Consider the following 27,477-nt stretch of genomic DNA (forward strand, 5'->3'; position numbering starts at 1 on the left):
TGACCGTTACGATTTCCTTTTCCGTTCTTTTCTTTTCTTTTCTGTTTTTTTATTTCTTACGGTTTCTTGGTTCTTTTTCTGTTCTTCCTCAATTTTGGGCTAAACTGGTATTTCTTTGGAGCGGGATTGTACAAAACTGGGTTCTGTCATGGTACAGCTGGCGTTGAGTTCTGTTCGGGGGTTTCATTTTCACATGATACCACACTCATTAGCCATTGGTTTTTTTTTTTTGTATTTTTTTTTTGGGGGCCAGGTTAGGGGGGTCCCTAGAGAAGGTTGGATATTTGGGGGATTAAATTATAATGTTTCTCCTTTGTTCTTCGAATCGCATGAATCGTATAAATCGAATATGTCGCCTAAATATCTCCGATGCGGGTAAAAAAGCTGGAGATTAGCGCTAAACCCGGGATGAACTTAGCTCCGCACCGGGCACCGGGCACCACCATCTCTTGGTTCCCACTCCTTTCTTTTCCCATCATGTCATAATCGATTCCAATATGGCGGGCATGTTCAAGAATGTGTTTGGCTCTCAGGAGGTTAAACCCGACGATGGTACGTTAATTGATATATTTCAATTGCTGAGCTGACTCTGGTAGACTTCGCCGACTTCGTGGAAGCTCCCAACCCGTCGCCTGCCTCCCTCGTCGCTGACTCGACTGTCGCCCCAGCAGCCAATACCCTAGCCGCCAAGCAGGTCCCCTACACTGCCTGGTACCGGGTATGGGAGAGGACATCCCCGAGCGATTTTAAGCAGGAGGCAATGATCATGCCGGTCATCCTCTTAATTGTCCTCTTCCACCTCTGGGGGACGCGCAAGAACCGAAAGAGGGCGAGGGACTGGGCGCAGGCCCACGGACCTTCTCTTCAGAAGGAGTTTGCCGTCGTCGGATTTGATGGAATCGCCCGACCGGCTGCCGTGGACGGTGAGGCGATCACCTTGGAGCTCGCCAAGCCCGAGTCGCTGCTAAAAGAGAGGTCTGCCTGTGAGTTCGCCTCGTATGCGACTGGCCGCCAGAACGTTGCCTTCCTCGATGTCAACCTTAAGATGCCTAAGCGATACAACCCCATCACCTTCATTATGGAGTATGTCTTCAGCTTTTTCTTCGAGAGCTGGGAGCCCCCCCGTTGAGAAATACGAGGCTCTAGCGTATGCTTTCGATGGTAAGGAGAAGGACCTGGTTCCCGTTCTCGCCAAGGATTCTGCTCCCATCAAGGCCCCTAGCTCGACTTACGACGGCTTTATCTGGGCTGTTGTTCACAAGAGCCACATGCGCAAGTTCCGCAACGACCGCTACGATGCCTCTCTCACTTTCTCTAAGGATAGCCCCAAGCTCCCCTCGTGGGTCACTGTGATGACCGAGAGCGCTGAGATTAGCGATACCCTCCTCACCCCGGAGTTGATCCAGGCCATTGAACAGGCTGGTAATGACTTTGAGTACTTGATCGTCACGGACCAGCCTATCGACAGACCCACCAAGTGAGTCGCCCTAGTGCGAGCCTTTAAATTAGATCCGTTGCTAACGAATTGTGTTTTAAGGATTGACGAGACCATTCCTAAGAAGCGCATCCAGCTATCCGCTAACCTCGCCTCCTCCCCGTCCGGCTATACCTCCACCCTCCCTCTGTTCAACCAGTTCCTATGCCTGTCCGACAAGCTGGTCGCCTCCGCCCATTTCCGTGGCGAAGTCATGCGCAAAGTCCGTAACGTCCGCGAAGAGGAGATCAAGAGGCTGCGCCGTGTCGACGAGGAAGAGAAGGCCGAGGAGCGCCGCATTGCTGCCGAAAAGATCAAGAAGGATGAGCGTGAGCGAATCTTACGTGGATTAAGCGCCGACGAGCAGCGCAAGTTCCTTGAGCGTGAGGCTCAGAAGGGACAGAGACGTCAGGCGAAGAAGAGCACGCGGAAGGGTTAGACGGGTGTCTTTTGTTCTGGAGGTTCTTATGCTGTCTTCTCGCTCCTTTCTGTGGGAAGGATGCGGGTTGAATGTCTTATCCTGCCATTTTGATACCTTTTTAATTTGATGTATTCATATTTATTTGTGGAAGATATAATATCTACCATGAGAACTGGGGATGAAATCTTCAAACGTTCAGCCATATTCAATGCAAATTATGTTCAGATCATCGACGTCCTGTCTGATTCGAATCTTAGGAAGCAGCGTAGATGGCATTGCAGCCGAACACCTCACCAACCTCTCTACCTCACCCCATCACTCCAATCAGCATCACTGGTCGTTTCAATTATCCTTATATACTCCGACCTACTTCATTCATTCACAATGCATTTCCTCATCCCCCTAATCCCCTTCCTTCTTTCGGCTATAACCCTATCCCAGGCCGCTCCCACAGGAACCAGTATCAACACCAATACCATCAGCACCACCAGCCTACCCGTCGGAGCCATAATCACCCACTGTACTATCCCAGGCACAATCGCCCTCACTTTCGACGATGGCCCGTACATCTACACACCCCAGATACTAGACACTCTCGCCGAACACGGCGCAAGAGCAACCTTCTTCCTCAACGGCCATAACAGAGGAAACATCCATACATCACCCGACGTAGTGCAGCGCACATTGGCAGAAGGACACCAGCTGGGGTCTCATACGTTCGTTGATATCACCCACTGACCTAGCCTCTCTTCCCTTCTCTACCCCAGTCCAGACCAAGCACCAATACCAACACACACTAACCAAATACCCAGATGGAACCATCCCTCCCTCGATACCCTCCCATACGAAGAGATCGTACAGCAAATGACACTCCTTGAAGAAACCTTCATGCGCATCCTTGGTTTCTTCCCGACCTACATGCGTCCCCGTTCCTCAGACATACGCCCGTCGTCCTGGGCGCTATGGCCGATCTGGGATACCATGTTATTGGGGCTAGCGTTGACACGAAGGACTATGAGAATGATAATCCTGATACAAATTGGGTTAGTTTCGAGAAGTTCTTGAGGGAGGTTGATGCTGGTGGAACCATTGTGTTGGCGCATGATTCGCATCAGCATACGGTTGAGATCTTGGTGGATAATATGCTTGCGAATGTTGAGAGGAGAGGGCTGAGTCGTAGGTTTCTCTTTTCTTTGTGTTTTTGTACATTTATTGGCTTGAGGCTAACGTTCGCTTATAGCTGTTACTGTTGGCGAGTGTCTTGGTGATCCGTCTGAGTATTGGTATCGTACTGGGAGATAAATGGTTTGTGTGGCTTTCGAGGTATGTTCTATTTTCTGTTGTCCTGGGTGATTGTTCTTTTTGATATTCATACTTGAGCCAAGGGACTCCTGTGTATAGAAGTCCTAGGCTCCATTGAACTTATAGGTTATTCTTGACGACAATCTGTAGACATACGTACCTGGCCAATGTAACTCTAGGCTAACAATGTCTGAGTTAGAACTGGAATTAAAATAGCTGAACTACTATGGATATAGAATGACTGCTTAGTCTCATTTCAGTTGATGTGACCTTGATCTTTGGGCATGCATAGATCTGAGGCTCATGAAAATGGTAAATATGATGCATTGACACAGCCCTGGGGTAAGCCACTTACATGCAGATTGTCAAACCTCTCTTTCGCCAATTTGAGATTCTCTCTGGCTTCATGCCTTTGTACCATTGTACCTTTGTCTCCATAAACCTATTTAGAGAGCTTCATGCCTGTGGTTAGATCGTGAATATAGAGACAGTTCTCTCGCTCTTCTCCTAGCCTCCCTTCAGTAAATATTATCTTTTCTAATGCAAGTTATAAAGCAATGGTAAGATTCAAATAAAATATGTATCAATGAAATATGAGAGTGAGCTGACGTGACCATCGTTTAGTACCTACCTAAGCTATATAAACAACTTCCTTTCTGCTTTGCTCAACTAGTCGCTTCCCACTTCCCATCCATCACGTCCGAGAACATCATCTTCTTTTCTTTTTCACACAATATCCTATATTACTTGGCACTTGGTACCCACCATAGCCATTGATTATAGCGTTTCAGACACTGCTTGGATGCTTGGATCCGTGGGTAAGTGGCTTCTACTAGCCTTGCTTTGAAGACTTGGTGTGCATAATCTAACTTGATCAAAGAGTGTGTACACCGAAGACGCAAAGATCTCGAGGCAAGTACCTCGCAGAATCGGCAAAATCACCGAATACGATATTGGCATATGGTCATCTGCCTTCTCTGAGTTTGAGGAGGAACCTCTTGCAGAATGAGACCTTGAGGAATGTCCTCAGTCCCCTGTAGTGAAGAGAGATGACAAGGCACGTACCGTTGCCTACCGGTTATATGCCAGTTGCTAACCGGTTATAGATCTCCTTACGAAGATTCGTCGAGCCCGCTACGACCCAATTAAGACACCTATAGACGGTCAAGACAAATCTAACCGTCTATGGCATTGCAGATGGACAGTATTCCATCTTTCTCAGGATCAAAATCCAACAGTAAAAGTTTCCCGATTTGCTATTGATGATGGTGCTGTCATCGTTGCTGGGATATGCTGCTTCATTGCAACCAAGGCTGGCTTGGCGGTCGAGCAGGCCAGGACTATCTGGGCGCTGCTCAAGGAAGACGCAACAAAAAGGAACGGCCGATTAATGAGGACTCCGTTAATATGAGCCTGGTAGCCTTCCTTACGTCTCTCGCGGCCACCAACTCTCCATACATAGCGGTTGGACCGCTATCGGAAGCCAATCAAGGCCAAATTGGGCAATGGCGCAGAAATGGAGGCTGAAGTCATCTAGGCACGGACTCCAACCACACTCCCCCGGATTACGATTCGTACTTGGACGTTATTTTCGATCGTAAGGCTCTTTGGGAGGAAGATGGGCCGGCAAAGATAATCCTCAAGGCCAAAGCAGGATCAATAAATCGTCATGAGCCCCAAGTCTCTATCCAAGAGACGACGGAAGTGGTTTCGTTGCTCATGACACAAGAGGTCGGTCCCAAGCGGTGAGACCTGCCTTTCTATACCTCAGCCTCAGATATGTTATACAGTGCTAATACTAAGTCGTATATAGGCCCCTTTTTTCGTGATATCACAGGATGGCGCCGATCTATGCACCACAGCCGAGGTGCGGAGAACTAAGACTATCGACGGCAGGGTGACGGTCACCACACCACCTCTCTTGGTGATATGGGAAACGAAAGAAAATTTGCCATTCGCTAACTTTGAGTTAAAAGCGCAAAGCATGGTAAGAGCCCCAGAACTTCCAGGTGGTACATTATCTGACTCTGTAGCCAGAGCCTCAGCTTTGCCTCCTCCCACATCTTCTAGGTTCGAGGGATGCCGTTCTCCTCTCCCGGTCTAAGGGCATAAATGGTGGAGACTTGCTTTACTGCTCTCAAATTGAGGGACTGGCTACGCCAATACACCGGTCATTGTGGTGTCGTGCAGTGTCCCACTTGCCCTAAAAGACGTGGGGGGAGCTCAAAGTCCCCTAGACTGGCGCCCGCTGCCTGAAGAATCTAGTTATATCAGAATTAGCTAGATTTGCGTTAGACAACTGGCCAAGTCGTCGAGTACATGATCGACCAAGGAGGTTTCCAGTGAGGCAATGCTTTTGGTATTTGTGTCGGGATTGGCGGGCTTCTACAGCTTTGCACGGTAGAACCCAAGAAATCAAATGGGACTTTTCGAGTCACACATAACGCGTCAAAAGCAGTACCCTTCGATTCAAAAAGTACACTGGTTATGTGTATCTCGGTAAGAATATACAAATCCAGAAAAAGAAAAGAATTCGAAGCACCCAAAGCTCTGACGAGTTCGAAGGCTCGGACCGTCAAAGACAGTCCCTCTAAGACTCCTTAGTTTTTCTGCACCCATCTACCTTGTTGGACCAAACATAAACATCAATTCCAACCATCATTATCAATCCTAACCGTTGCAACCAAACGCAACATGTCGTCCGACGATCTCAAGCACCCCCCCCCCCATCCGAGGATGAGCAACTCTTTAACCAGCTATTAGCCAAGGTACACACTAAAGAAGAATTAAATAAGCATCATTTCACTATGGTTTCGACCTACGCTCTTAATCACTGGGCTCGCCCCACCGGGGGAGACTGTGACAGGAAGGCACGACTGTGATGATCTTCACTGACGATGATTTTAATTTGCAAGCAGCTTTAACCCAGTCTATACGAGAATCTATACACTAATTCTTTCTTAATCCTGCTTTATCTGTATCTATATACCCTACAACTTCCCAAAGACCCTAACCCTCTCCTCAACAGGCTTCTGTGCCTTCTCCCCAGCAGCAGCCTCAGGACTCCCAAAGACTAACTGGGCAACATTCCGCCAATCACTGGGCAGATCCCATTGCTTTGCAACACCAGCGTCAATGAGCGGGCTATAGTGCTGCAAGTTCGCTCCAAAGCCAAGCGCTTCAAGGCCCGTCCAGACTGGTAAACGTTAGAACGAGGAAAGAGGTGACACACGAAGGGAAAAGAAAAGAAAATGGACATACGGAAGTACTGATGCATAGCATTCGAATGGTCCGCCCATGGCAGGAAATTATCCTTGTATGTAGCAAATTTCTCCTGCATGGGTTTGATGTGGGCTGGGTCTTCATAGAAAAGGATCTGGGTATTGATTAGCTATGGACAGGACTGGATACTTCGACTTTCAAGGAAATGAAACCGAATTTTAAAGGAAAAGCGAAACTACGTACCGTCCCATACGCCCCCTTAAAACCGAGCAATTTAGGCAATGTCTGTTTCTCCCAAATCTCCTGCGAAAGCTTACCCGCCTTAACAAGACCCTCGAAAGCCTCAATGGCGATATCCCACAATCTGTCGTGCTGACTGTGCAGGAGCACGACTAGCCGCGTAGACTGGGTATTGAATGAACTGGGAACATGTAGGATGGCGGCATTGACAAGCTCTTCGATCTTGGAGTCTGGGACTGGACTTTCCTTGCCGAGCTTGTAGATCGTGCGCCTATTCTTAGCGAGATTGATTAAAGCGCTAGACATGTTTGCTGCTGGGGTTGGGGCCAGTTTGCTGGTTGAAGAGGAGAACGAGCGGAGTGGTTGTGTTTGGGTTTGGTATAGATGGGCTTGGCGGGATACCAGGCGTGCTGGGCTGATTCTGGATGCTGCACGGGTTATGGCTTGTAGGGGAGATTGAGTGAGGTAGGTTGTCATTTTGGTTGCGAGTGAATTGTACAGTTTTCTTTCTGTGGATCTGTGGTTTATATAGACCTGCAGGCTCTTGCTTATCACTCGATTGCTAATCCGGGGTGTACCCGGTCTAGGCGATTTCGTGATATTGCGGAATTACGGATTTAACTATTTATCAGCAGTTACTCCGTAGTTAATCAGCAATCAGCAACTGGGTTTATCAAATAATTAGTTACTTTATGAAAGTGAACATAGTAGGAAGAAATGTAAATCAAAGAAATGGGTAATTGAAGCTATTCAACTATCTACCTAGCAAAGATGGGGCTACCATTGCCCAAAAGAGTTGGAAAACACGTACCTCTACACTAACTATATTACTCTTCGAATGTCGCCAAAATTACCATGATATTAAAAGCATCAAGTCCTATTTCCAAGATCCCTATAGACTTCACTTGAGTTAGCATGGATACATAACTAAGACACAGATTGCAAAACACAAGGTAAAATCGGCACTCAGAAACCCGTCTTGAAACATATAAGGTATCAAATTTCACCATGAATGGTAAGCCACGGATAGAATATCGTCATTGCGTGCCAAAAAAAAAAGAAAAGAAAAGAATTGGAATGTAGAATCGACAGAATGGAAGTGCATCGCGTACCTGAGCTAGCCGGCCCCGCCCGGGAACGGGGAACCATCACGGAACAGTTATCCTGAACCTGTCATGTAGATGGTGATTCATGACTTTGATAGTGGGAAGATTGAATTCAAAAGCTTTATGTTATGTGGGCGAACAACAAACAACATTCTGTTATAAAACCTTTTCACACATATCATCAAGACTTCATATTTCGAAAAACTGTCCCATATCAAAACAGGATACCCCGAAGACGAATTGGGCAAATCCAAAACATTTTTGGGGATTCGGCGAGATTTGTGCTATTGGAAGTTGTAGGGATCAAGGGATCATGATTAACCAACCCTTTCAGATACTTTATACGGGTCATCTGTTTACGCGAGAGGGCAGAGAGAGGGTGCGGCCCTATCCTGCTCAGGGCTGATCCACGATGTCGTCATTGATATTGAGATTGACATTCCGCATAAACTGTGACCCTGTAAGGAGTAACAACCGCCGAATTTTTATGGAGAATGCTAGGCATTAACTAATTGGTCAGGCAAAAGGGTGGGTTTTTGTAGTTCCGTAGTTTTGTGATTCTACCAAGCACCTAGTATCTGTCTTATAGTACAACATAGGTCTAAAAGATGTCTACATTACACTATGTACAAAGTCAGAAGAGAATAATCAATAAACTCCCAAGTGTAAGTGCAAAAACACAACCAATACACAGCCAATATAACAACATGCTGAGTCGAATGGAGACAGTGTTGATGTCGGTTATAGATGCGCGCACCTAATACCAACAATCACAACTCATATAGTTAGGTATTGTCAACTGGCCCTCCAGCCATTGCTTCATTTGGCTACGAGGTATCCCGGTGGGAGCATAGTCTTACTATAAGGGAATTCCCACTACTGTGTTCAAATGGCCAATAATGCTCTCAGCTTCATCTGCAATGGCTAGAACCTAATCTATATAAACACTTCAATGTCATTGTATTATGTAAAGCCTCAATTGTCCACACATGGAAAGATGCCCACATGCAAGGTTGGATCGAAAAGCTAGAACAAAAGTACCATAGGCAGCCCCAAAAAGCCGGATTGGGTAAAAATGGAGCCGGTCGATCAGCCGACGCTTGGTATGTAAGATGGTAAGATGGATCTCCGCAGTGGCCCGGATGTGTCGACTAATGAACCCTCCATATATCCTGAAGTATTATATATATCACGTCCAACGATAGTGCGCTCTTTAAAAAGCCCCCCGTGGGTATCGCGGGTATCGCGGGTAGAACGGGCTGCAATTGCTTCTTGGATCCGACTCTTTTGAGTCATTCATTGATTAATTTCCAATTTAAGACGCCGGAATTGGGACACGAAGAGTTCCAATCATCCTACTTGAACTCTTCTCCCACATTGGAGGTTTCATACTGCACTGCACCCCACCATGACAGAGAATGATGAAGACCCCGAGTCTTCACACGACAGACAATCTTCCCGCATTGAGCCCCCGCCCGACGGAGGGCTGAAGGCATGGACACAAGCCGTGATGGGCCATTTAGTGGTGTTTAACACCTGGGGGGTACATCGTCACCTTCGGCGTATTCCAGGCTTACTACGAATCAACGCTTGGCGTTTCAGCATCAGCTATCTCATGGGTCGGGTCCGTACAGGTCTTCCTCATTTTCTTTGTCGGGGCATTCTCCGGTCGGGCCCTTAGACGCGGGCTTCTTTCACCCAGTCTTTTGTGCCGGGGTGCTTCTGCAGCTTGTCGGGGTCTTTATGACTTCCCTCTCGAGGCGCTATTGGCAGCTCTTCCTCGCTCAGGGAATCTGCACAGGCCTTGGTAGTGGCCTGCAGTTCTGCCCTGTGATGAGTCTCGTCGCTACCTACTTCTCGGAGAGGAGGGTGTTTGCCTTAGCCTTTTGTCTGGTTGGGAGTGGAACTGGAGGTATGCTTCTTCCCGGCTTGGTGAAGGCTCTCCTGCCGTCGATCGGATTTGGTTGGACGGTTAGGGTGTTGGGGTTTGTCATGCTCGGGACAAGCATCCCTGCTATTCTCCTGTTCCAAACTCGACTACCCCCGCGTAAGGCTGACGCCTTTATTGAATGGTCGGCGTTTAAGGAACCTACCTATGTGCTTTTCTGTCTGGGTATGTTTCTGAATTTCTGGGCGTTATACTTCGCCTTCTATTATATTGGTGCATTTGCCCGTGACATTCTCGGCCTAACGTTCTCGGACTCGGACAATTTGATTATTGTAACCAATGGAGCAGGAATAGTCGGCCGCCTTATCCCTGCCTATTTGGCCGATCTCAAGTATGGACCTCTCAATACCATCATTCCCCTGACTCTGGCTGCTAGTGTGATGATGTTTTGCTGTGCTGCCGTCCATTCCACGGTAGGCCTGTACGTCTTTGCCGTTCTCTACGGCATATTCTCCAATGGTGTGCAGGGTCTCTGGCCATCAACACTCTCGAGTCTTACGCCCGACCTAAGCAAAACCGGAGTCCGCATGGGTATGGGCTTTACGATTGTGAGCTTTGCCTGTCTGACTGGCCCACCTCTCGGTGGAGCACTCATTGTGAGAGCCGACGGCTACATTGGAGCGCAGATCTGGGGCGGGTTGGCCTTCCTTCTGGGCGCGTTGATTCTGGTCTCTGCTCGTGTAATCAAAACCGGATCAAAGATGAGGGCCAAGGTCTAATCCAGTTGCCTGCATCAATCCTAAGAAGATCTGAGATTTTGTTCGTAAAAACTGTGGTATAATCGGAATTTGTCCCAATCTCCTTACAGGAGGAACATAAAAAAGTTATGGGATCAAAGGGGAAAGAAAATCTGTGACTATAGGTCCCAGGCGGGTTCATCAAGCATAGTTCGACAATCTGCAGTGGTTAATCAACTCGTTTCTCCAAGAGAGAAGGGAATAGGCTCACTCAATTAAATTCCCATCAGGATCTCTCACGTATACACTGCGAATCTTCCCAACGGCCCCGGTTCTTTCTACAACCTTGGCGCCTTCCAGAATCTGTAGAGATCAGTCTCTATCTGCACCATTTGCGAGAAGGGGGGAAAAGAAGGGAGAGTTCATACTTCGACTCTGGCTCCTTGGAAAACTTCCAGGACCTTTTCGACATTCTCGTCTGTCAAAAAGCACAAATCGGCACTTCCTGGCATAACGTCCTGGGCCTTGGGTTCGAATTCCTTGCCTGATTGGTGGAGGTTTATTTTCTGAGAGCCAAAAATGAGGGCATGTCTGTTATCGTCAATGTCTTTTGAACATCCACTAAGATCAAGAAAAAAAGGAAAAAGAAAAGAAAAGAGGGGTTACCTCTGGATGGATTGGTTAGCTGGTGATGTAAAGATCTCGTGCCGCATGCCGAGGTAGGTTGTATAGAATGCCACGGTTTTGGGAATGTTGCGGACTGTTAGGACCAAGTGGTCTAGGGATTTGACGGCAAACTTCCCAGCCATATTCGAATAATCAGTACGGAGTAGATGTGATGGTATTCAAGGAGGCCTAACGGACCTCGGAGGTCAGCGTTGGCCCCGGGGCCGTGGAGCATGACTCAGCAGATATGGGGGCCCGGGGAGGTCCAGCCTGGCCTGTTACTTCAATAACATCCAACCTTGGAAGGTTGACTTCTATGTATGTACTTTACTGAATTGGTAGTTCTACAACATACTAGAGCAATTGGTGATAGATGAGAAGTGGCTGAATCCTATTAATTAAAATGCATCATTCGAGACCGGATGTAGCCACAAGTCGTTCCTCATTCCACTTACCCCGCTGAAGCCCTGAGGGGATAGCTTCACGTATACTTCTTGGCATGTGGCTCAGCCATCAGTGAGATCATCGGGCATTGGACAGGACAAATGCCGCAACAGGGATAAGTAGCGCAAGATATACCCATACAATCTAACCCTGGAAGTATAAGAGACACCCCGCATAATCCCAGCACGTATTGTGAATAAACACGGCATAGCAACAATCATGTCCTATACCACCTACTCCAACGCCCGACTATCACAGTCATACTCCTCCAAGCCCCGCAAAACCCTCCGCTCACCAGACCGCGACATCGCCTTCCGCAACCAATACATAGCGCGCTCAAAAACAACCCTCGTACTCAGACCATTCGGCAGTCCCCACTCCGCCTTCGCATATAAGATCACCGAAGAAGATGGAACGCCACAGTTCACGGTGACCGGTCGCAAATACACTGATCGGTCGTGTCGGGAGTTCCGCGATGACTCGGGTCTGCCGCTTTTCGAGTTACATCGGAAATGGTCGTGGACGAATAGTTGGTCGGTTAGCTTGCCCGGGTGTGATACCGCGACGATAGCTACTGGCGCTCCGCGATGGACGCTGGGGAATACTTCGTTTGGGAATTTTGATCTTTCGTTTGAGAATGCGGCTGCTTTTCAGGGGAAGCGTGGGGATGAGAAAATGCTTACTTTGCATATTGAACGGCATGGGAATGCGCTGGCCCTTTTTGATGTTGTTGATGGAGATAGGAAGGTTGCTGAAGTCCGGGAGAGTATTCACCATAATGAGAAATTGGCATTGATGAGAGGCTCTAGGCAGGGGTATCGACCTGCTATGGATGTCATTGTAATGCCTGGAGTGGATATTTCATTGGTGAGTATTCAAGTCCTTGGGTTCTTGGTTCTTGGTATATATAGATTGACTGACAGTTGTACAGGTTTCGACTATCGCTGTTATTGTATCTGACTGGGTTTTTGGTTCTAGTTGATTCAGTTCCTCTTTAATATTCTAAGTAGAAATCAAGCAAATGCCAAGGTGTTTACGATTCTTGTCTTGGGCTTGGCGGATATCTGAGAAGCTGGTCTTTTCTATCTACTTCAATTTAACCCAGGATTCTAGCACATTCTATTCCTTTGTGGAAACAATTCCATATATGCCACATGCTATAAAAGAATGAATCCCTCATGAATCTTCCTTCTACTTTACTACTCTGTGTTATACATATATACCTTATACTCACTATCCATTCTGGCTGTTGACTAGATATCAGAATCCCTACGCCTATCTAGCCTTGAAGTTTCTCATCTATCACCATGTTCATCCTGATAGCTGGCACTGCACATCGAAAAAGTTACTTGCATTAACAAGTTCGTGGGGCCTATCTTATAGGGTTAGTTCGGAAGCACCCGATCCTTTATTCTGGATATCTTATATTGATGCCCAGTCTTGGGCCGACTGGAGTTAAGGTCGTCGGTCTCGTGGAAAGACTATAGAAATCTCGCTTCTCAGGTCCTGTGATTCCTGATGGTGTACCTATTACAGGCCCTCTCGATTGCCACCCGTGCCTTGGATTTCTGGCCTCTTATATATATACCAACTGGGTTCTATTTGTTCTTCGAGAATCAAGCTCGTTCTGTCTCCTGTGCCCTCAACCAAATAATATCTGTTTCTGTTGGGATGGTCCCATCCTCTGTGGATGCCAGATCTTCGAGGCAGACTGAGCTCGCTTGTTCACTTGTTTGCCCTTTTGGCCTCTAAAAGGCCTTTCCTTTGCTAGTTCGAATGCAGCAAATTCTTCTCCCTTAATGTATCCAATAGCTCAGTTGCCGTAGTTACAACAGTTTCTATATGTTCTCTTATAGCCTCGTCAACATAACATACTGATACTCTGTGACCGGGTAATGATAGGCTCACGGCCTTCAATGTAAAGCACTCAGTTGTTCTTGGTTTAAATAGGTCTGTTAAACGAGCCGAATCCGAGAGATATTCCTGAGGCCCTTTGTGCTCTTCTAATTCTTCCTTGTCTATAGCTTGGCATGCACGGGTCTTTCCCCCTTTGGCTCTATCATCGGGTCTTAATTATCAAAGTTTTGGGCCCTGTTTGACTCCCATGTCTCGAAGAATCAACAATAACCTCGGGGATTCTTATCTCTAATTTCTTACTCGGAGCTAAAAAGGCCCTTGGGCCCCTGCGTGGGGAGGAAGGCCGTGCCTTTGCAGAAATGGCAGATCCATTACTACTTGAGTACTTAGGTAGGTTGAATAACCTTCCGTGTTACCATTAATGTTGGCTAGTTATTCACATGATAAAATAACACATTGCCCCTCATTTGTATCAGTTGCTTGAGAATATCATCTTTTCCCTCAATTCCACGCCATCCAGCGTAACACTCCGACTACAGTTTTGCCAGCACACCAGCTACAGAATTCGAACAAGTTCGCCTTCTATTTCTTCCCCTTCGTGGACTACCTTTGAGGACTACTAAGACTCCGTGACTATCGAAACTCTCTGTTGACACCATGTTCGACTTTTTGAGCGCGCCAATCATCACATCTTCGCTGAGTGTTTTGATGGGCTCTATAGTCCTCTATTACCTCCATACAAAGATCGCAGAACGAGTTCTAAACAACTTCCAAGCCAGCGATACATGGGTCCCAGAGAATGAGCTAGTCCTCTTAAGCGGGGGCAGTGGTGGCATCGGCAAACAAATAATGGAAGATCTTTCTCGCCAGAAAGTACGCGTTGTGATCCTCGATATCAATCGGCCTACCTTTGAGCTTCCAGAGAACGTCACATTCTATCAAACAGATATAACATCGGCCAGGTCTCTTTCCGAAACGGGCACTGCTATTCGAAAGTCACACGGAGAGCCAACTGTCATTGTGAACAATGCAGGCGTTTTCCACCATGGCACCATTCTCGGAATGCCAGAGGAGAAACTGCGTCAGACGTTCGATGTCAACATCATCGCCCATTTTCTCATCATGAAAGAATTCCTTCCATTCATGATCCGTATGAACCGTGGCCATGTCATTACAGTAGCGAGTATGGCGAGCTTTGTCACTCCAGGCGAGATGGTGGACTATGCTTGCGCTAAATCTGGCGCTCTTTCTTTCCAAGAGGGCCTTCGGCAAGAGTTGAAATATTGGTACAAGGCTCCGAATGTGCGGACGAGGTTAGCTTGGGAAAGCCTTTCTTCGAAGAGAGATCATGCTAACAGTAGCTAGTATCATTCACCCTCTTTGGGTCCAGACGCCCATGATCGAAGGCTTCACTAAATATCAAGCTGACTTCGGTCAACCACTCCTGGATCCGAAGGACGTCTCCCAGGCAGTGGTGGAACATATTGTTACTCGGAAAAGTGGGCAAACCATCGTTCCTCGGCATTCCTCGGTGGCCGGCTCGCTCAGGGCCCTGCCACTATGGCTACAAGAGGCAATTCGGTCATACTTCTCGAGTATTATCCTGCGAGTGGGTATCAAGCGGGCTGCTGATGAAAATTCTGGCGCGCGTGTTCCTTAATTCGGGTTGGATATTAACTCGACATTACAGTCAATGGAACTTTGAAACAAAGCATCAACGTTGTATATGAAATGATCAGGGGGTGAAAGAATGAAAAACATGAGACCTACGTTATCTCTCGGTTGAATCGTATACAGAGAAGTTGTTTCCGAAGATCCAATATCATATGTTACCTCCAGTATGAATTCTGAACTGTGCAAGAAAATTCAAACCCGAAAGTCTGGACGCTGTCTAAACAATTCCAAAAGAGGCAAAAACAACCTCCTCCCCTCGAACCCAGCACCAGCCTTCATCTCCTCCTCCCCATACCCCCGCAGCTCATCCCATGAGATCCATTCCCACACATCGCACTTCTCCGGCTCAAGTATCTACCGATATGTAAGCTGCGTATCCTACCTAGGTATTCTGTTCCGGTACACGGCCACACGGGGATACGGGGATACGCAATAAAACATACGAAAAAAAGCACGTTCGCATAAAATCGCAAAAAGCACAAAAAGCAAACACCAACTTACCTGTGGATCAACACCTTCGTCACAGACACCACCCATGAAAATGGTAATGTAGTGCTTATTCTCCGCTTTCATAATAGAATTCGTAGCATTCAGGAACCGCACATCCTGGATCTTCAGACCTGTTTCTTCGAGGGTCTCACGGGTCGCGCAGGTCTCGAAGGATTCACCGAACTCGAGGTGCCCACCTGGTAATCCCCATGTGCCTTTAATTACAAATGGTAAGGATTGATTCCAATAACTTATATTTGCTTGTTTGTTGCATGTGTAGGGGTTTATAGGGTATATTGTATGCACGTACCGGCGCCCAGACTTCCCTTTCGCTTGCCGATGACGAATTTGCCTGCACTGTTGAAGACGAAGACACCGATTCCGACTTTTGGATCCATTTTATGCTGTGCGGGTGTTTTGGAGAGAAGAGGTTGAAGTGTGACTCTTATCAGGATGTGGGGTGATCTCTTGGCTCTAGGGGGGTAAGATCCTTCGGTATATTGCAGATATTTTTAGATATTTTACTCTGTAGATCAGACTATTGTATATTTTACAATGTAAGATGTTACTCCGTATTTTGATGATATGTATTCGAAATGCCTCATGGGCACAGTAGTCTCTTACCTTGAATATAAAGCGCTATTGTGTGACCAAAACAATCACATCCTGAACCGAACCTGATCTGCATCACATACAGGCAATATGCTTATTTCCCACGCTTGAATATGCAGTGGCTTAAGAAAAAGAGAAGTACATGCTTAATCCAGTAATGTAGCCAGCGATCTTCAATTTATGCACCAATATTGAACTATAAGAATCCCATCACACAAAAACAAACCCTACAGCCTATCACGGCCTCTCGAGGACATGATATGCCAGGGCTGAGACGAAATCTTCAATGATCTTCATAAAGGGGATCACGATCTTCGTCTAGTTCCCGCTTCCATCGTATAGCGATGTGATCTATACAAGTCCATTCACCTCCTTACTCTCTCTTCCGTATATTTATACCCTTTCCCATACACTCCCAGCATATCAATTCTTTCAAATAAACTCCAAACCCTCGATTGAGAACACTCTCTTCAGAATTCATATCCAACCAAGCATCAATCCATATAATTTCCAATCTCCTAAGAAGCTAAAATGCACATCAACATCCTCCTCACACTGTCCACCCTGACAACTCTGGGCAGCAATGCCGCAGCTCAACTCCCCCTCGGCGCCCTCAATGGCCTCGGTGGACTAGGCAGTCAAGGGGTCCCATCCAGCCAAACCCCAGGCCCATCCAGCACGCCCATCCCCACCCTGACGAAGAGACCAGCCAAGCCAACCACATTCCCCTCTAAGGCGTCTACCTTGCCCGCCCCGGCGCTGAACGCTAGAGACAGCTCTGATACAGAGCCGGGTTACGAGCCGGGTCACCTGTTGGGTGGTCTTCTCGGTGGACGCTCCACATCTGATGAAGCGCCGAAATCCCCGGAGGAGGGTGATGAGCCCTCGGGGACGGGTGGCCTGCTGGGTGGGGATCCGATGGGTGGTCTTCTCGGAGGAGCCGACACGCCTGATGAAGAGCCGGGATCCGCGGAGGAGGGTGACGAGTCCTCGGGAACGGGTGGCCTGCTGGGTGGGGATCCGGTGGGTGGTCTTGTCGGTGAATAGCTGGTATCCTCGGGGTTGGGTTCTGCGGAGGATAGCGAGGGTGAGGATGGCGCCTGGTGGTGCGTTCTCGGATGCATCCTCGACTTGGGGTAGGGAGTCTCCTACTGTATACGGATCGTTAATTGAGTAACTTGAGGCACCGGGGTCTTGTGTTGGTGTTTCATGTGAAGGTTGAAGGAGGGAAAGGGTTTAACTTATGTCATTGTATCTTATTCCATAAGTTTTCGGTTCTGCTGTGATATTGTCGAGTAAATAAATGCTAATTGCAATTTTTTATATCAGGTACATGGTCATATCACCCTCGTTTCGCCCGATGGCTACCAGGACTATTTATTGATTATCCCAATCTCACAGCTCAAATCGAACACAACACACGAGCTACAGACACACCTTCACAAGCACAAAGGAGGAGAGTAAGCCGCTAGTAATAGACACTCTCAAGCTGCGGACGGAATGGCCCCCTCGAGTAATCTATCCGCCTTGGGAAAGTGGAATTGCTGATTGATTTCACGAGCTGATCCCGCCAAAGATCATCACGCACTCCGGTGTTCATGAATATCACATCCTCCAAGGCTTTGAGGGGATTCCTTTCTTGGGCAAGAAAGTATTCACTAGGAACTGATGTTGTGATCATGTAGAAAGGGCCGTCAAAGGTGATAGCTCGAAGATCACCGCCGCCTCGAAACACAGCCAAGATTCGGTCTTCATCCACACCAGCGTCAATGAGGTATTCATCTTCATGATTTCGAAGCTTTCGTCGATCGTCAGAGCCCGTATCTGAGTATCCCAAGCCCAAAGCGACCGTCATCGCCTTATAAACGTGGCCCATGTCTCTTGCCCAGAGAGCAACCACTTTGATGTCCGTATGATGATATTTCTCTAACCATTCACGCCATCGCATTGCTCTTGTCCAGGTGCTGAAGAAGCTGACGAATGGCGTTGGGACCTTTTTCCATGAGAGGTGGCTATCGAATGCCGAGGACTCTGGCGAATTAGACAAGTCCATAAGACTCCTTGGTTCTTCCTCGCAGCATTTGTCACATTCCCTGCCATCGCAAGATGCGCGAAACAAAATCCAGGGGACTTCACGATTTCTCAAAGGGGAAAATGGTGGGTTGACCATAGTGACCATGTTGATGTTTTTGAACATCAGTAGATCAAGACGAGCTGACCGAATGGAATTATGTGATCACTCAGCACGCACTGCGGATAAAATGGACTGCTGAGTTTTATCAAAAGAAGATGTGAACACTAAAATGGGGAAGGTGTGAGAAAATCAAATATTTATAGGAATACGAATAAATTGGTTTAGAGGAGAGATGTAGTATACCGTGAGACGACAAACGAGAGACGCAGACATCCGTAGCAAACAGAGAAACATGTAATCATCTCTGACCGCCATGATATCCATGGATCCATGGGCAGATCCTAGGTAATTTGTTCGTTTCATAAGTCGACCTCCTCTCCAGGGCTCAACCCCTCAATAGTCTTCTGGTGAGTTTGCCTTTGAAACCTCAACATCTACACCTAACACTCCATATTAGGATCACGGGTCTTTCGGCTCATTCCGCATTTCAAAACATTGTATCCAACATGGCCTGGCGTCCAGATGACCCGGTGACACTTCCCGATGGTCGCCTAGTCTGCAGACCACACAGACTCGTAGTCTGCGGCTACTGCACCGTTGACTACAGCTTTATGGACGAGGTGTTAGAGGGGGAGGACGATGATGACGATGACGCAGAAGCCTCAGACCTTGGCAATCACACAGACGACATTGATGGGCCTCCTGTTGGTGTTATCGGTGCGCCCTTGCCTCGCGCGGAGCCCAGAGTCGGCACGGGACGCATCTTCCCCACAAAGTTCAATCCCTCAAATCCAAGCAACACCCCGCAGACGCTTTTCCCACTCCGCAGAACTCACAACGCCACGCCTCCTGTGTATCGGTTCATTCGTCGCAACGATGAAACCCAATTCCTGATCTACACGGATGGCGCATGCTTAGACAACGGTGGTGCCAATCCAAGAGCTGGTTGTTGCTTTGTCTACAGAAACTCCACCCAGAACCCTACAATCTGTGGCTACACAAGCTTTCCTCTCGAGACGCAAGGTCCCACGGGCAGAGAGCACCCGCAAACAAGCAATCGGGCTGAGCTGCGCGCTGTCATTGCCGCTATGCGGTTTCGAGCATGGACTGGGGAAGGATGTCGCTGTCTAGTCATTGCTACTGATTCCGAGTATGTCGTTGAGGGTATGACGAAGTGGGTGAAGGGATGGATGCGGAACAACTGGAAGACGAGTTCGGGAGCGCCTGTCAAAAACAAGGACCTTTGGGTGTGTTTACTCGGGGAGGTGGAGCGATGGAATGAAGAAGGAATGCGCATTCACTTCTGGCGTATTCCAAGAGAATGGAATACAGAGGCCGACCAGCATGCTAAAGTAGCTGCTACTGAGAATGCGTCTCGAGAATTCCAGGACATTCGCGGAGTCCTTGTTTGAGGGGGTCCGAGCACAGACTTGCCAGACCTGCTGGCCGGCGACTTCAATACCAAGTTATCCGCTCTATCCGTACGTAAAGAATTGTGGAGTTGCGCATAGCTTTAGATGACTCTTTTCCACCGATATCAGTTGAGGATGTTTTTTACAAATCATATTCGAAACGTGCAGTCATTAAAGAATAATATCAGAAAACCACCCTTGCCCAAAACCAACCCAAAACAGTAAGAAGTCCCAAAAAGCCCCCGAAAAATAAGTCATAAAGGAATTACTATACAACTCAAACGAGCCATGCCAATCACACAAGGCAACTGTTGTCTTTGTTCAAATCACCAAGAAATTGGCCATTCCACACGAGTTGATACAGTCTCATGCTAAATAAGACTGAGAGGGTCTCCGCGGGCTATGCAAAGCGCACTCGCCCGAATTTTGACTGATATTACTTCCCCGATACCAGCCTTGGTCAATCAGCCGTGTTTCCAGATCTCGCCAGTAGCCCGCTTTCCCGCCGGCGCCGGTCTTCAGATCGAGGTCACCGAGGCGGATTTCAACAGATGACCTTTCGTCATGGGGGATCTGTAGAGAGGTCAGTATTCGACTCTGGATGATGTTTCCCGACATGATCTTGATCTTGATCTTGGCCATGACAGACCCTGATTCGCAGCATGAACTTACCTTAATGAACATTGTACAGTCCCGCAACGTCATCGCAAGCGACATCTCCCGAGACTGCGCGGCCGGACCGTGCAGCCCAACATCCCTCTCAATCTTCTGCAGAGACTGCAGTCTCTGCAGCGTCGGGTTTCGATACAAAATGCGAGCCAATCGCGAGCGATCCTTGCAGCCCTTGATCAACCCCGTCGCCCGTAGCACATTCTCATACTGCTCCGACACCAGATCCAGCGGACAGAAGGACCGTTGCTCTTTGCGACCTAGGAGTTGCGACTCGCGGTTTTTCATATCCCTCAGCGCACAGGTCCGACACCTATGCGCTGTCGCGGGCGCTGATGGTGACTGGTTGAGCCATTTGGGTTTTAGCTCGGCTAGGGTGGTGCCGGGGTCTCCGGCGGTCGTCATATCGGTGATTAGTAGCCCGAATGGCTCATGTAGACAGAGATAGCTGCCATGGCGTTTTTCTGGACGTGCGCCATTCAGTTCGGCAGTCCGGAGTTGCTCATTGCAGCTGGCGACGAGACCCTCTGGGAGTCTGACGAGGGTTTGGTCGACTAGTTCTTCGGGTTTGAATAACGGTCGGATGATAGTGTCGAAGTTTCTGACAATCTCTGGGTAGGAGATGTCGGCTGCGGTTTCTTTGCGGAGTCGGAGCAATTTTCCCTTGAGTTGGGTTGGTAGGTTGCAATGATCCGTGTCGTGTGTAGGTGGAGGTAGTGGCCTCTTTGGGTCTTTTCTGGTGAGAACCGGTTTTCTGACAAATCGATAAATCACATTTGCTCCTCCCTCGGCGAGGTAAACGAGCTGAACTCCCGAGGGGAGCTCAAGGAGATTGGGTTTGGTCATCCGTTAGAAGGATGGTGGAGATCCAAACTATCTCTGTGATCATGACGTGATAGTAGGCAATTGGGTTATCACCGCCAGAGGGTAATAGATTGAATAGATCCGAAGGTGGAGAGGAAGATAGGTGGAGAGATGTGTTTGAAACAATCCACTTCAGATGATATGCATATGCATCCCAGTGGTGATAGGCTTAACCCGATCCCAAGGGGCTCAACCAAGTTTAACCGGATCGATCTTCCAAGGCTGGGATATCCAATCAGCTTCGAAAGTGTGAAATCAAGAGAACACAGACAAAGCTCTTCACGGACCGAAAAAAAAAAATAAAAAAAGATTTCAAGACAGAACGGAGAAGCCGGACAAAGAAGCCCGACATTCAAAAATCCCAAAGGTTTAGTTGTGGGGAATCGATAAGAACCCAGTGTGGCGTACTATCCCGTCGATCATATCAATCCATGGATGGAAGTCATAAGAGTCTTGAGAGGGAACAAGGAACCATGGAATCATGGAGTCATGGAATGGAAGAACTCCATGAAGTTAGGGAAATGCTAAAGGTTAGAGGGAAAAAGGCCCATGAAGCTGTATTTATGGGCAATGGCGGTCAGCAAGATATCTCAGAGATGCAGACTGTGCAGATGTGATATGTAAAGAGGCTCGAGGGCTCGAGGGCTAAATATTTAGTAAATATGTAAAAATGAATAGAAATAGAAATAGAAATAGAAATAGAAATGCCTACTAAATATGGAAATAGAAATAAAAATGGAAATGAGTCAAGATGTCGTAAATGTCCTTCAGCCGGATATGGTCACACTGACCACATCCTCTCTTTATATCTTCTCCTCCATCTTTATCTCCATCTCCTATCCATCTTTACCCCACCATCTCACCATCTCACCATTAAATCAATAATCAACATGTCTAACATTGCAACCCCCGACCACTGTGTCGCCGATTTCTGTCTAGTCCCCGTAAGCATCTCTAAATGTAGACTCACGTTCTCCTCACTAACATAACCCCAGATGGGCACCTCTTCGCCCTCGGTCTCAGACCAAGTCGCTGACGTCCATCGGATGATTGAAACGTGCGGCTTGAAATATGTCATGCATTCCGCAGGCACAACCCTCGGTACGTATGGAGTGTCTCGAGGCTATAATACATACTACACTATGTAGTAGTATAGTATTATAGTATTACCTTGGCCACCTTCACAGTTCCAGTTCCAGTTCCAGTTCCAGCTCCTATGTGGAAATTGTACTTTTTCATCTCATCTCCACCAACTGTGGGCTGTCTCTGTCTGCAGCTGGAACTGAAATCACAGGAAAGAGAGGGGAGCTCTGAGAGCCGAGAGCTGAGAGCTGACAGGCCTGTGTGACGCTATTTATATATTTACTGACTCTTTTCTGCTTATGTAGAAGGATCGTGGGACCGGGTTCATCAGGTTATCGGACAGGCGCATACAATTCTCCATCAGAAGGGAGTTGTTCGTATCCATACTGACGTTCGGGATTGGAACGAGGTGAGTTTGCTTTTTTTCTGTGCTATGCTCCTTGCTCATCTTATCCTGCGTAATCCATTTCTCTTGCTAATTGTCTTTATTAGGACTGACAAAGTGCAATCGTTCGAGGATAAGGTGGCCAAGGTGCAGCAGATATTGGGAAAATAAGAGTTGAACTCCGCAAATCGAAAACACAGGCAATTGACTTTTTGAATCGTTCCATTCGTAGAGACCATGACTATATGACCTTTGGGAAAATGCTGAAACCCGCCATCCCATCCCAATTCCCAATCCCAAACGCCTTGCCCTTGCATGTAAACACCCCTATACCCATGTGCTATGCACTGTCCAGCCAGGGCACAGCCCATATCACAGGACTCAAAAAGGTATCCAAGAAACGACGTCAAAACGCTCCAAATAGAAAAAGCAAAAACAACAGAAACCGAGGTCAAACCACTCAGCTCAGAAGGAAACCCCCCCCACCGAGAAGATTCCCCCAGTTCCCACCAGTCCAAATCCAATTCCCCATAGACACCGACGTGCCCGACCTAGCCGATTCCGCCAGCTCAACCAGCGCCTTGAACACATTACTCGTCGACGAGGCAGCACTAGTCGCATCCGAAGCCGAGACAGACTTGCGACCAACCGGATTGGTAACATTATTCAAGTTATCGACGGTATCAATCGCTGGTCCGCGGTTGAAGAAGTCCACCATGATATACGTCGGCTGTCGTCCATTCCACGCCTCCTTGCAGTCTGTCGCCGCAGTGCCCAGGTTACCCGTTCCGCCAGACGCGGCGTTCGTCGTCCCCACGTAGCTGGAGTTCGGGTACTCAACGTCCAGGATAGCAAGGTTGCTCGAGTACAGGAAGTGGTTCATCAGCGGGAGGAGGTTGGCTGCTAGTGCGGATGCGCTGTTGCCTTTGTATGTTGACGGTCGGTCTGGCTCGCATGTGAAGTTCGACGCGGAGGTTACGTCGTAGGGGTTCTCCCAGACGTAGCTCCATTCGTCCAGTAGGTAGGGGTAGCTGGTGCTGGTCTCTAGGGAGGCCACGAAGACGACGAGTCGCTTGCCGTCGTCGATCATGCTCTGGAGGGTTGGCCAGGTTGTTGGGGCGGTGCCTGGGGAGGTGGGCTTGTAGGCATAGTCGGTGATCTTGGCTGTGGTGAATTCGGTGTTGAGTTCGGAGGCTGTGGCGCCGTCGGAGTTGACTAGGAGGATAGTCACGACTATTTTGGTCGGAGTGTTAGTTTCCTCTCTAAACATCATCGCGGAACTAACTCACCCTCGTTTGGATTATCATCCAGCCATGTCTTGATATCCTTCAGCCAATCGCTCAGCAACCCTGCATCGAGTAGGTCGCAGCTAGAATGGCATAGGCGCCATTGTGAGTTGCTCTTGTGGACTTGGGCTGTTACTAATCGGACGCCGGCTGATAGTTGCGTTGGAGTGTCGTAGTACTGGTTGGCAGCTATCGAGTTGCCACTATCACCATCACGCACGAAGGGACTGTCATGGGCACCGAGATGTGTAATTTCTCCATAGGACTTGGAGCAAAGATCAGGAGAGTTGTTGCATGCTGTCGTACGCTTCGTTTGGGTCAAAGGGTTCGCAAGGACAACAGGCAACAGTGCCAGGAAATTGAATACCCGCATAACTGTACACAAATGATGTATGAGATGTAACAGTATGATTTGAATCGAATATAAAATGATGAAGAAGAAAAGGAGTCAAATAAACAGAATGTTTACAAGGCCGCGTTGCCCTCTCAACTATTCTTAGATCGGTGGATCGACAATTGCACTGCCATTGGGCCATTTACACCAATCGACCTCTTTTATTTGTGACATAGCCCAGTGATTTTTAGGCATAACTATTATAATCCGATTTTACTGATGGACTCTTTATTGTTCCTTTGACGATCAATGTCTCAACTGCGGGTCATACGCGTACGATTCTCGAATAATATGGGTATTGTAATCAATTATTTACACATTTGCTAATATACATGGGACGCAAGTATCATAGTCCTTTAAGCGACAAACGTATACCAGGAGCACGTCGCTTCGTTCTACTCGCTCGTGGCGGGTTCACCAGCTGCTCCAAGTTCTGTTCCATCCCATCAAAGAGAGATGGATCGCCCCAGGCCTGGAACACATCGTTCAACACTTGCTGTAGGGAATACGGGTTCCGCCGCCGCAGCATGCGGTTCATGCGCCGCGCTGACAAAACATGGTGGCTGTAAAGCATGGCCAGCCGGTGGCGAACTGCCTGTGAGATCAATCGCTTGTCAAGACGAAGACCGGACTGTTCCAGCTCTCGAAGTAGAATCAGCCCCCGTACCCATGGAATGAGTTTTTCATCCGTTCGGGAGTTGGGCGGGGCGACGGTAAATTTAGATGCGGTGGTGTCCAATACTCGGAACATGAAGCCCCAGGAGACGATGGCCGCTTGCATTTGTGGGGTAAAGACCAGATCGAGCATCCGCCGATCGCGACCGTTGGCCTGCTTGGTGGGATCAAGGGACGGTTTCGCGGGTGCAAAATTCACCCCAGGCTTTTGGTCACGGCTTTCAGCGTATTGTCGGACGAGCCACTGGCAGCAATCTCGGAGTTTATCCCAGTCTGCCCACGCATCTGCCATGCCAAGACGCTTGAGCATCTCAACCCAGAATGCAGCACTAACATACCCTCCGGCGGGAACCACACGCTTTAGAACCTTGAAGATGAACATCACTTCGTCGACGGCGGACAGGCGTTGGCCCGGCGGCGGGCGATGGTTCATTCGCCGAGGGGTGAGAATCTGCTCGGCCATGAAATCCACGCTGTCTTCGCCCAACGTCCGCCCACGGAGGGCTAGCTCGTCGGCGACCTTAGATGCCGCGTTCAATTCCCAGGCCGCGATATGCTTTCGAAAGTGGATGTCGTAGAGGTCTGGTGCGCCCGGGTATAGTTCCGTCAACACCGCTAGAGTCATATTATACAGTCGCCAATCCCGGGCCATGTAGTAAGATACCAACATTGACTCCTGCATACGCTTGTCTTCGAGAATGTCAGGATGCTGATCGCTGCGGAGGAAGTCGGAGAGAAGGATGTCGCGGTTTTGGGAGGCAAGTTTTTGAATCAAGCGCGAGAATACAGTGCTTCCTATAGAAATGCCGGACTGCTTAAGTATTTTAAGCTTGTCCAGGAGATCTTGGTTGCCGTGAGCTCTCGTGGCTAGTTCGCGCAACGTCCGGTGACCGATCTCTGATACACCGAGCATCTTCAGGCCGCCAACAATCATATCGAAATTGAGAGCGCGAGTAGCAAACAGCTTAGCACCAATGTCGTCCTTGAAGGGTTTTTCGTCTTGCGACCCCTTCTCCTCGGATTTCGGGGCTGTATCTATTGGGCCAGGTTGATCAATCGAAGCTTCGGTATCAAACCGTTTTTTGACATAGCCACGGAGCCGATTGAACTCTTTCCGCAGCCCAAATTTCTCAACATATTCCAGCAATGGTTGTATCTCGTCGGGGCTCTGTGGGTGATCCTGACGTCGAGCAAGGAAATGATGCATTGAGATCGCCGCCTCGCCGTGGCCTTGCTGCATGAGCATCGCAATGACAGGGCCATAAAAGTTATGGTCGGGTGTCGTGGAGCATATGGCTTGGAATGCCTGCAATCCCGGCGACAAGGACGACCGCTGGAGATCAGCCGAAGTCGCAAATTCCGTGCCAGCCGGAAGAGACGAGGAACGGATCGCCGAGGGAAGAATTTTCAGCACATCGTTTGCGCTGGCTAAATGAGAACTTTGAAGCTTCTTGTGCCATTCGACCGCACGTTTCGTCAAGCCTTGGTCAAGAAGTCCACCGACCACACGCTCATACAACTGTGGCCATCCGTTGCCTTGCTGCTCACGTAGAATGACAGCATAGTCAATAACCTCCTTGAGAAAAAGTTCTCGTCTCAATCCCATGTCCACAAAGTTCTGCCAAAAGAAGTCCGCTTGCCCTCCTGCAACTGGAAGCCGTACACCATCCACTCGGACCCTCAACCCTTCCCATATTTCTAGTGTGCCATTGTCGCCGTAATGGCGCTGACGGTATCGAAGAAGCTCCTCCCACAGATCGAGATTATTTCGATGCTCCGGATTGTCCACTAATCGCGTTCCAATGTTGTTGAGGTGTCCGACATCCGATTCGAATTCAAGCTTGTCCGGTCGGAGAGATAGAAGTCTGATAGGGCATTGTGTCGTGTTATTATGTGTTTGGTTCTCCACAAGTGTGGGCGCAAAGGTATTTGATTCGTTCGAGGCCTCAAGGTCGTAGATGGGGAAGCTGAATGGCCGTTTCGCTCGGCATGAATCCTCAAGCTGATGCCGGGTCGGCCTATTGTCGGGTTTCTCGAGCGGTTCTTGTTTGCCGCTGCCCGAATGACATCGTAGACACTTGTATCTGGACTCCAATTGCTCAATCCCGATGGGTGTAGCTGTGAGGGTGTCGAGAATCGAGACGGCGGACGGCCTCTTCAACAGTCGCAGAAGCGCCGGGCGCATGAGTGGTTAAGGAAGGAAGGTCGGGAAAGCAAATTCTCGACGCCAAACATCCTTCTTCAAGCTCCCGACGTCAATCCAAAAGATTCGTTGCCGAGTATTCAAAAGTTGATACGCGTCCGGGCACTTTTCTGGCGCTTTTCCCTTTTGGGATGATGACCAGATACAACGTCTGATTCGATCAGGTGATGCTCAACACGTGACACGATATCCAGCTCATTCCGGGATCAACTTCACATCCCCATCTTGCCCACGTCGTAC

The 27,477-nt window shown here is 48.4% G+C and overlaps 15 protein-coding genes across 15 annotated transcripts; 8 read left to right on the forward strand and 7 right to left on the reverse strand.

Annotated features, from left to right (window-relative positions):
• Positions 1 to 497: 497 nt before the first annotated feature.
• N7519_003738 (CCDC47 family protein) lies at positions 498 to 1,913 on the forward strand (the record flags this gene model as incomplete). The annotated part of the gene is made up of 4 exons (XM_057290516.1): positions 498 to 552; positions 597 to 1,083; positions 1,109 to 1,477; positions 1,538 to 1,913. The coding sequence occupies 4 exons, from the start codon at positions 498 to 500 to the stop codon at positions 1,911 to 1,913; spliced, it is 1,287 nt and encodes a 428-aa protein (XP_057151718.1).
• Positions 1,914 to 2,279: 366 nt separating this feature from the next.
• Positions 2,280 to 3,197, forward strand: N7519_003739 (uncharacterized protein; the record flags this gene model as incomplete). The annotated part of the gene is made up of 3 exons (XM_057290517.1): positions 2,280 to 2,611; positions 2,776 to 3,071; positions 3,136 to 3,197. The coding sequence occupies 3 exons, from the start codon at positions 2,280 to 2,282 to the stop codon at positions 3,195 to 3,197; spliced, it is 690 nt and encodes a 229-aa protein (XP_057151719.1).
• A 2,990-nt stretch (positions 3,198 to 6,187) lies between these two features.
• N7519_003740 (nitroreductase family protein) lies at positions 6,188 to 7,136 on the reverse strand (the record flags this gene model as incomplete). The annotated part of the gene is made up of 3 exons (XM_057290518.1): positions 6,188 to 6,393; positions 6,459 to 6,573; positions 6,663 to 7,136. 3 exons carry the CDS (start codon positions 7,134 to 7,136, stop codon positions 6,188 to 6,190), a joined length of 795 nt encoding a protein of 264 aa, XP_057151720.1.
• Positions 7,137 to 9,173: 2,037 nt separating this feature from the next.
• On the forward strand, positions 9,174 to 10,432 carry N7519_003741 (uncharacterized protein; the record flags this gene model as incomplete). Its single annotated transcript, XM_057290519.1, has 2 exons — positions 9,174 to 9,308; positions 9,368 to 10,432. 2 exons carry the CDS (start codon positions 9,174 to 9,176, stop codon positions 10,430 to 10,432), a joined length of 1,200 nt encoding a protein of 399 aa, XP_057151721.1.
• Positions 10,433 to 10,657: 225 nt separating this feature from the next.
• On the reverse strand, positions 10,658 to 11,199 carry N7519_003742 (VOC family protein; the record flags this gene model as incomplete). Its single annotated transcript, XM_057290520.1, has 3 exons — positions 10,658 to 10,753; positions 10,819 to 10,981; positions 11,057 to 11,199. 3 exons carry the CDS (start codon positions 11,197 to 11,199, stop codon positions 10,658 to 10,660), a joined length of 402 nt encoding a protein of 133 aa, XP_057151722.1.
• A 520-nt stretch (positions 11,200 to 11,719) lies between these two features.
• Positions 11,720 to 12,482, forward strand: N7519_003743 (uncharacterized protein; the record flags this gene model as incomplete). The annotated part of the gene is made up of 2 exons (XM_057290521.1): positions 11,720 to 12,367; positions 12,432 to 12,482. The coding sequence occupies 2 exons, from the start codon at positions 11,720 to 11,722 to the stop codon at positions 12,480 to 12,482; spliced, it is 699 nt and encodes a 232-aa protein (XP_057151723.1).
• Positions 12,483 to 14,014: 1,532 nt separating this feature from the next.
• N7519_003744 (uncharacterized protein) lies at positions 14,015 to 15,017 on the forward strand (the record flags this gene model as incomplete). The annotated part of the gene is made up of 2 exons (XM_057290522.1): positions 14,015 to 14,670; positions 14,723 to 15,017. The coding sequence occupies 2 exons, from the start codon at positions 14,015 to 14,017 to the stop codon at positions 15,015 to 15,017; spliced, it is 951 nt and encodes a 316-aa protein (XP_057151724.1).
• A 206-nt stretch (positions 15,018 to 15,223) lies between these two features.
• N7519_003745 (nucleotide triphosphate diphosphatase NUDT15) lies at positions 15,224 to 15,918 on the reverse strand (the record flags this gene model as incomplete). The annotated part of the gene is made up of 3 exons (XM_057290523.1): positions 15,224 to 15,385; positions 15,533 to 15,735; positions 15,831 to 15,918. The coding sequence occupies 3 exons, from the start codon at positions 15,916 to 15,918 to the stop codon at positions 15,224 to 15,226; spliced, it is 453 nt and encodes a 150-aa protein (XP_057151725.1).
• A 745-nt stretch (positions 15,919 to 16,663) lies between these two features.
• N7519_003746 (uncharacterized protein) lies at positions 16,664 to 17,179 on the forward strand (the record flags this gene model as incomplete). The annotated part of the gene is made up of 1 exon (XM_057290524.1): positions 16,664 to 17,179. One exon carries the CDS (start codon positions 16,664 to 16,666, stop codon positions 17,177 to 17,179), a length of 516 nt encoding a protein of 171 aa, XP_057151726.1.
• A 421-nt stretch (positions 17,180 to 17,600) lies between these two features.
• N7519_003747 (uncharacterized protein) lies at positions 17,601 to 18,311 on the reverse strand (the record flags this gene model as incomplete). Its single annotated transcript, XM_057290525.1, has 1 exon — positions 17,601 to 18,311. The coding sequence occupies one exon, from the start codon at positions 18,309 to 18,311 to the stop codon at positions 17,601 to 17,603; it is 711 nt and encodes a 236-aa protein (XP_057151727.1).
• Positions 18,312 to 18,772: 461 nt separating this feature from the next.
• N7519_003748 (uncharacterized protein) lies at positions 18,773 to 19,678 on the forward strand (the record flags this gene model as incomplete). Its single annotated transcript, XM_057290526.1, has 1 exon — positions 18,773 to 19,678. The coding sequence occupies one exon, from the start codon at positions 18,773 to 18,775 to the stop codon at positions 19,676 to 19,678; it is 906 nt and encodes a 301-aa protein (XP_057151728.1).
• A 366-nt stretch (positions 19,679 to 20,044) lies between these two features.
• N7519_003749 (inositol-pentakisphosphate 2-kinase) lies at positions 20,045 to 21,193 on the reverse strand (the record flags this gene model as incomplete). Its single annotated transcript, XM_057290527.1, has 1 exon — positions 20,045 to 21,193. The coding sequence occupies one exon, from the start codon at positions 21,191 to 21,193 to the stop codon at positions 20,045 to 20,047; it is 1,149 nt and encodes a 382-aa protein (XP_057151729.1).
• A 908-nt stretch (positions 21,194 to 22,101) lies between these two features.
• Positions 22,102 to 22,850, forward strand: N7519_003750 (thiamine-binding protein; the record flags this gene model as incomplete). Its single annotated transcript, XM_057290528.1, has 3 exons — positions 22,102 to 22,155; positions 22,207 to 22,312; positions 22,600 to 22,850. 3 exons carry the CDS (start codon positions 22,102 to 22,104, stop codon positions 22,848 to 22,850), a joined length of 411 nt encoding a protein of 136 aa, XP_057151730.1.
• Positions 22,851 to 23,139: 289 nt separating this feature from the next.
• N7519_003751 (uncharacterized protein) lies at positions 23,140 to 24,338 on the reverse strand (the record flags this gene model as incomplete). The annotated part of the gene is made up of 2 exons (XM_057290529.1): positions 23,140 to 23,912; positions 23,969 to 24,338. 2 exons carry the CDS (start codon positions 24,336 to 24,338, stop codon positions 23,140 to 23,142), a joined length of 1,143 nt encoding a protein of 380 aa, XP_057151731.1.
• A 367-nt stretch (positions 24,339 to 24,705) lies between these two features.
• On the reverse strand, positions 24,706 to 27,219 carry N7519_003752 (uncharacterized protein; the record flags this gene model as incomplete). The annotated part of the gene is made up of 1 exon (XM_057290530.1): positions 24,706 to 27,219. One exon carries the CDS (start codon positions 27,217 to 27,219, stop codon positions 24,706 to 24,708), a length of 2,514 nt encoding a protein of 837 aa, XP_057151732.1.
• Positions 27,220 to 27,477: the final 258 nt, after the last annotated feature.

This window comes from Penicillium mononematosum (genome assembly GCF_028829835.1).
Source record: "Penicillium mononematosum strain IBT 11891 chromosome Unknown utg000002l:1.0-8112719.0:1.0-8118358.0, whole genome shotgun sequence".
Lineage (NCBI taxonomy): Eukaryota > Fungi > Ascomycota > Eurotiomycetes > Eurotiales > Aspergillaceae > Penicillium > Penicillium mononematosum.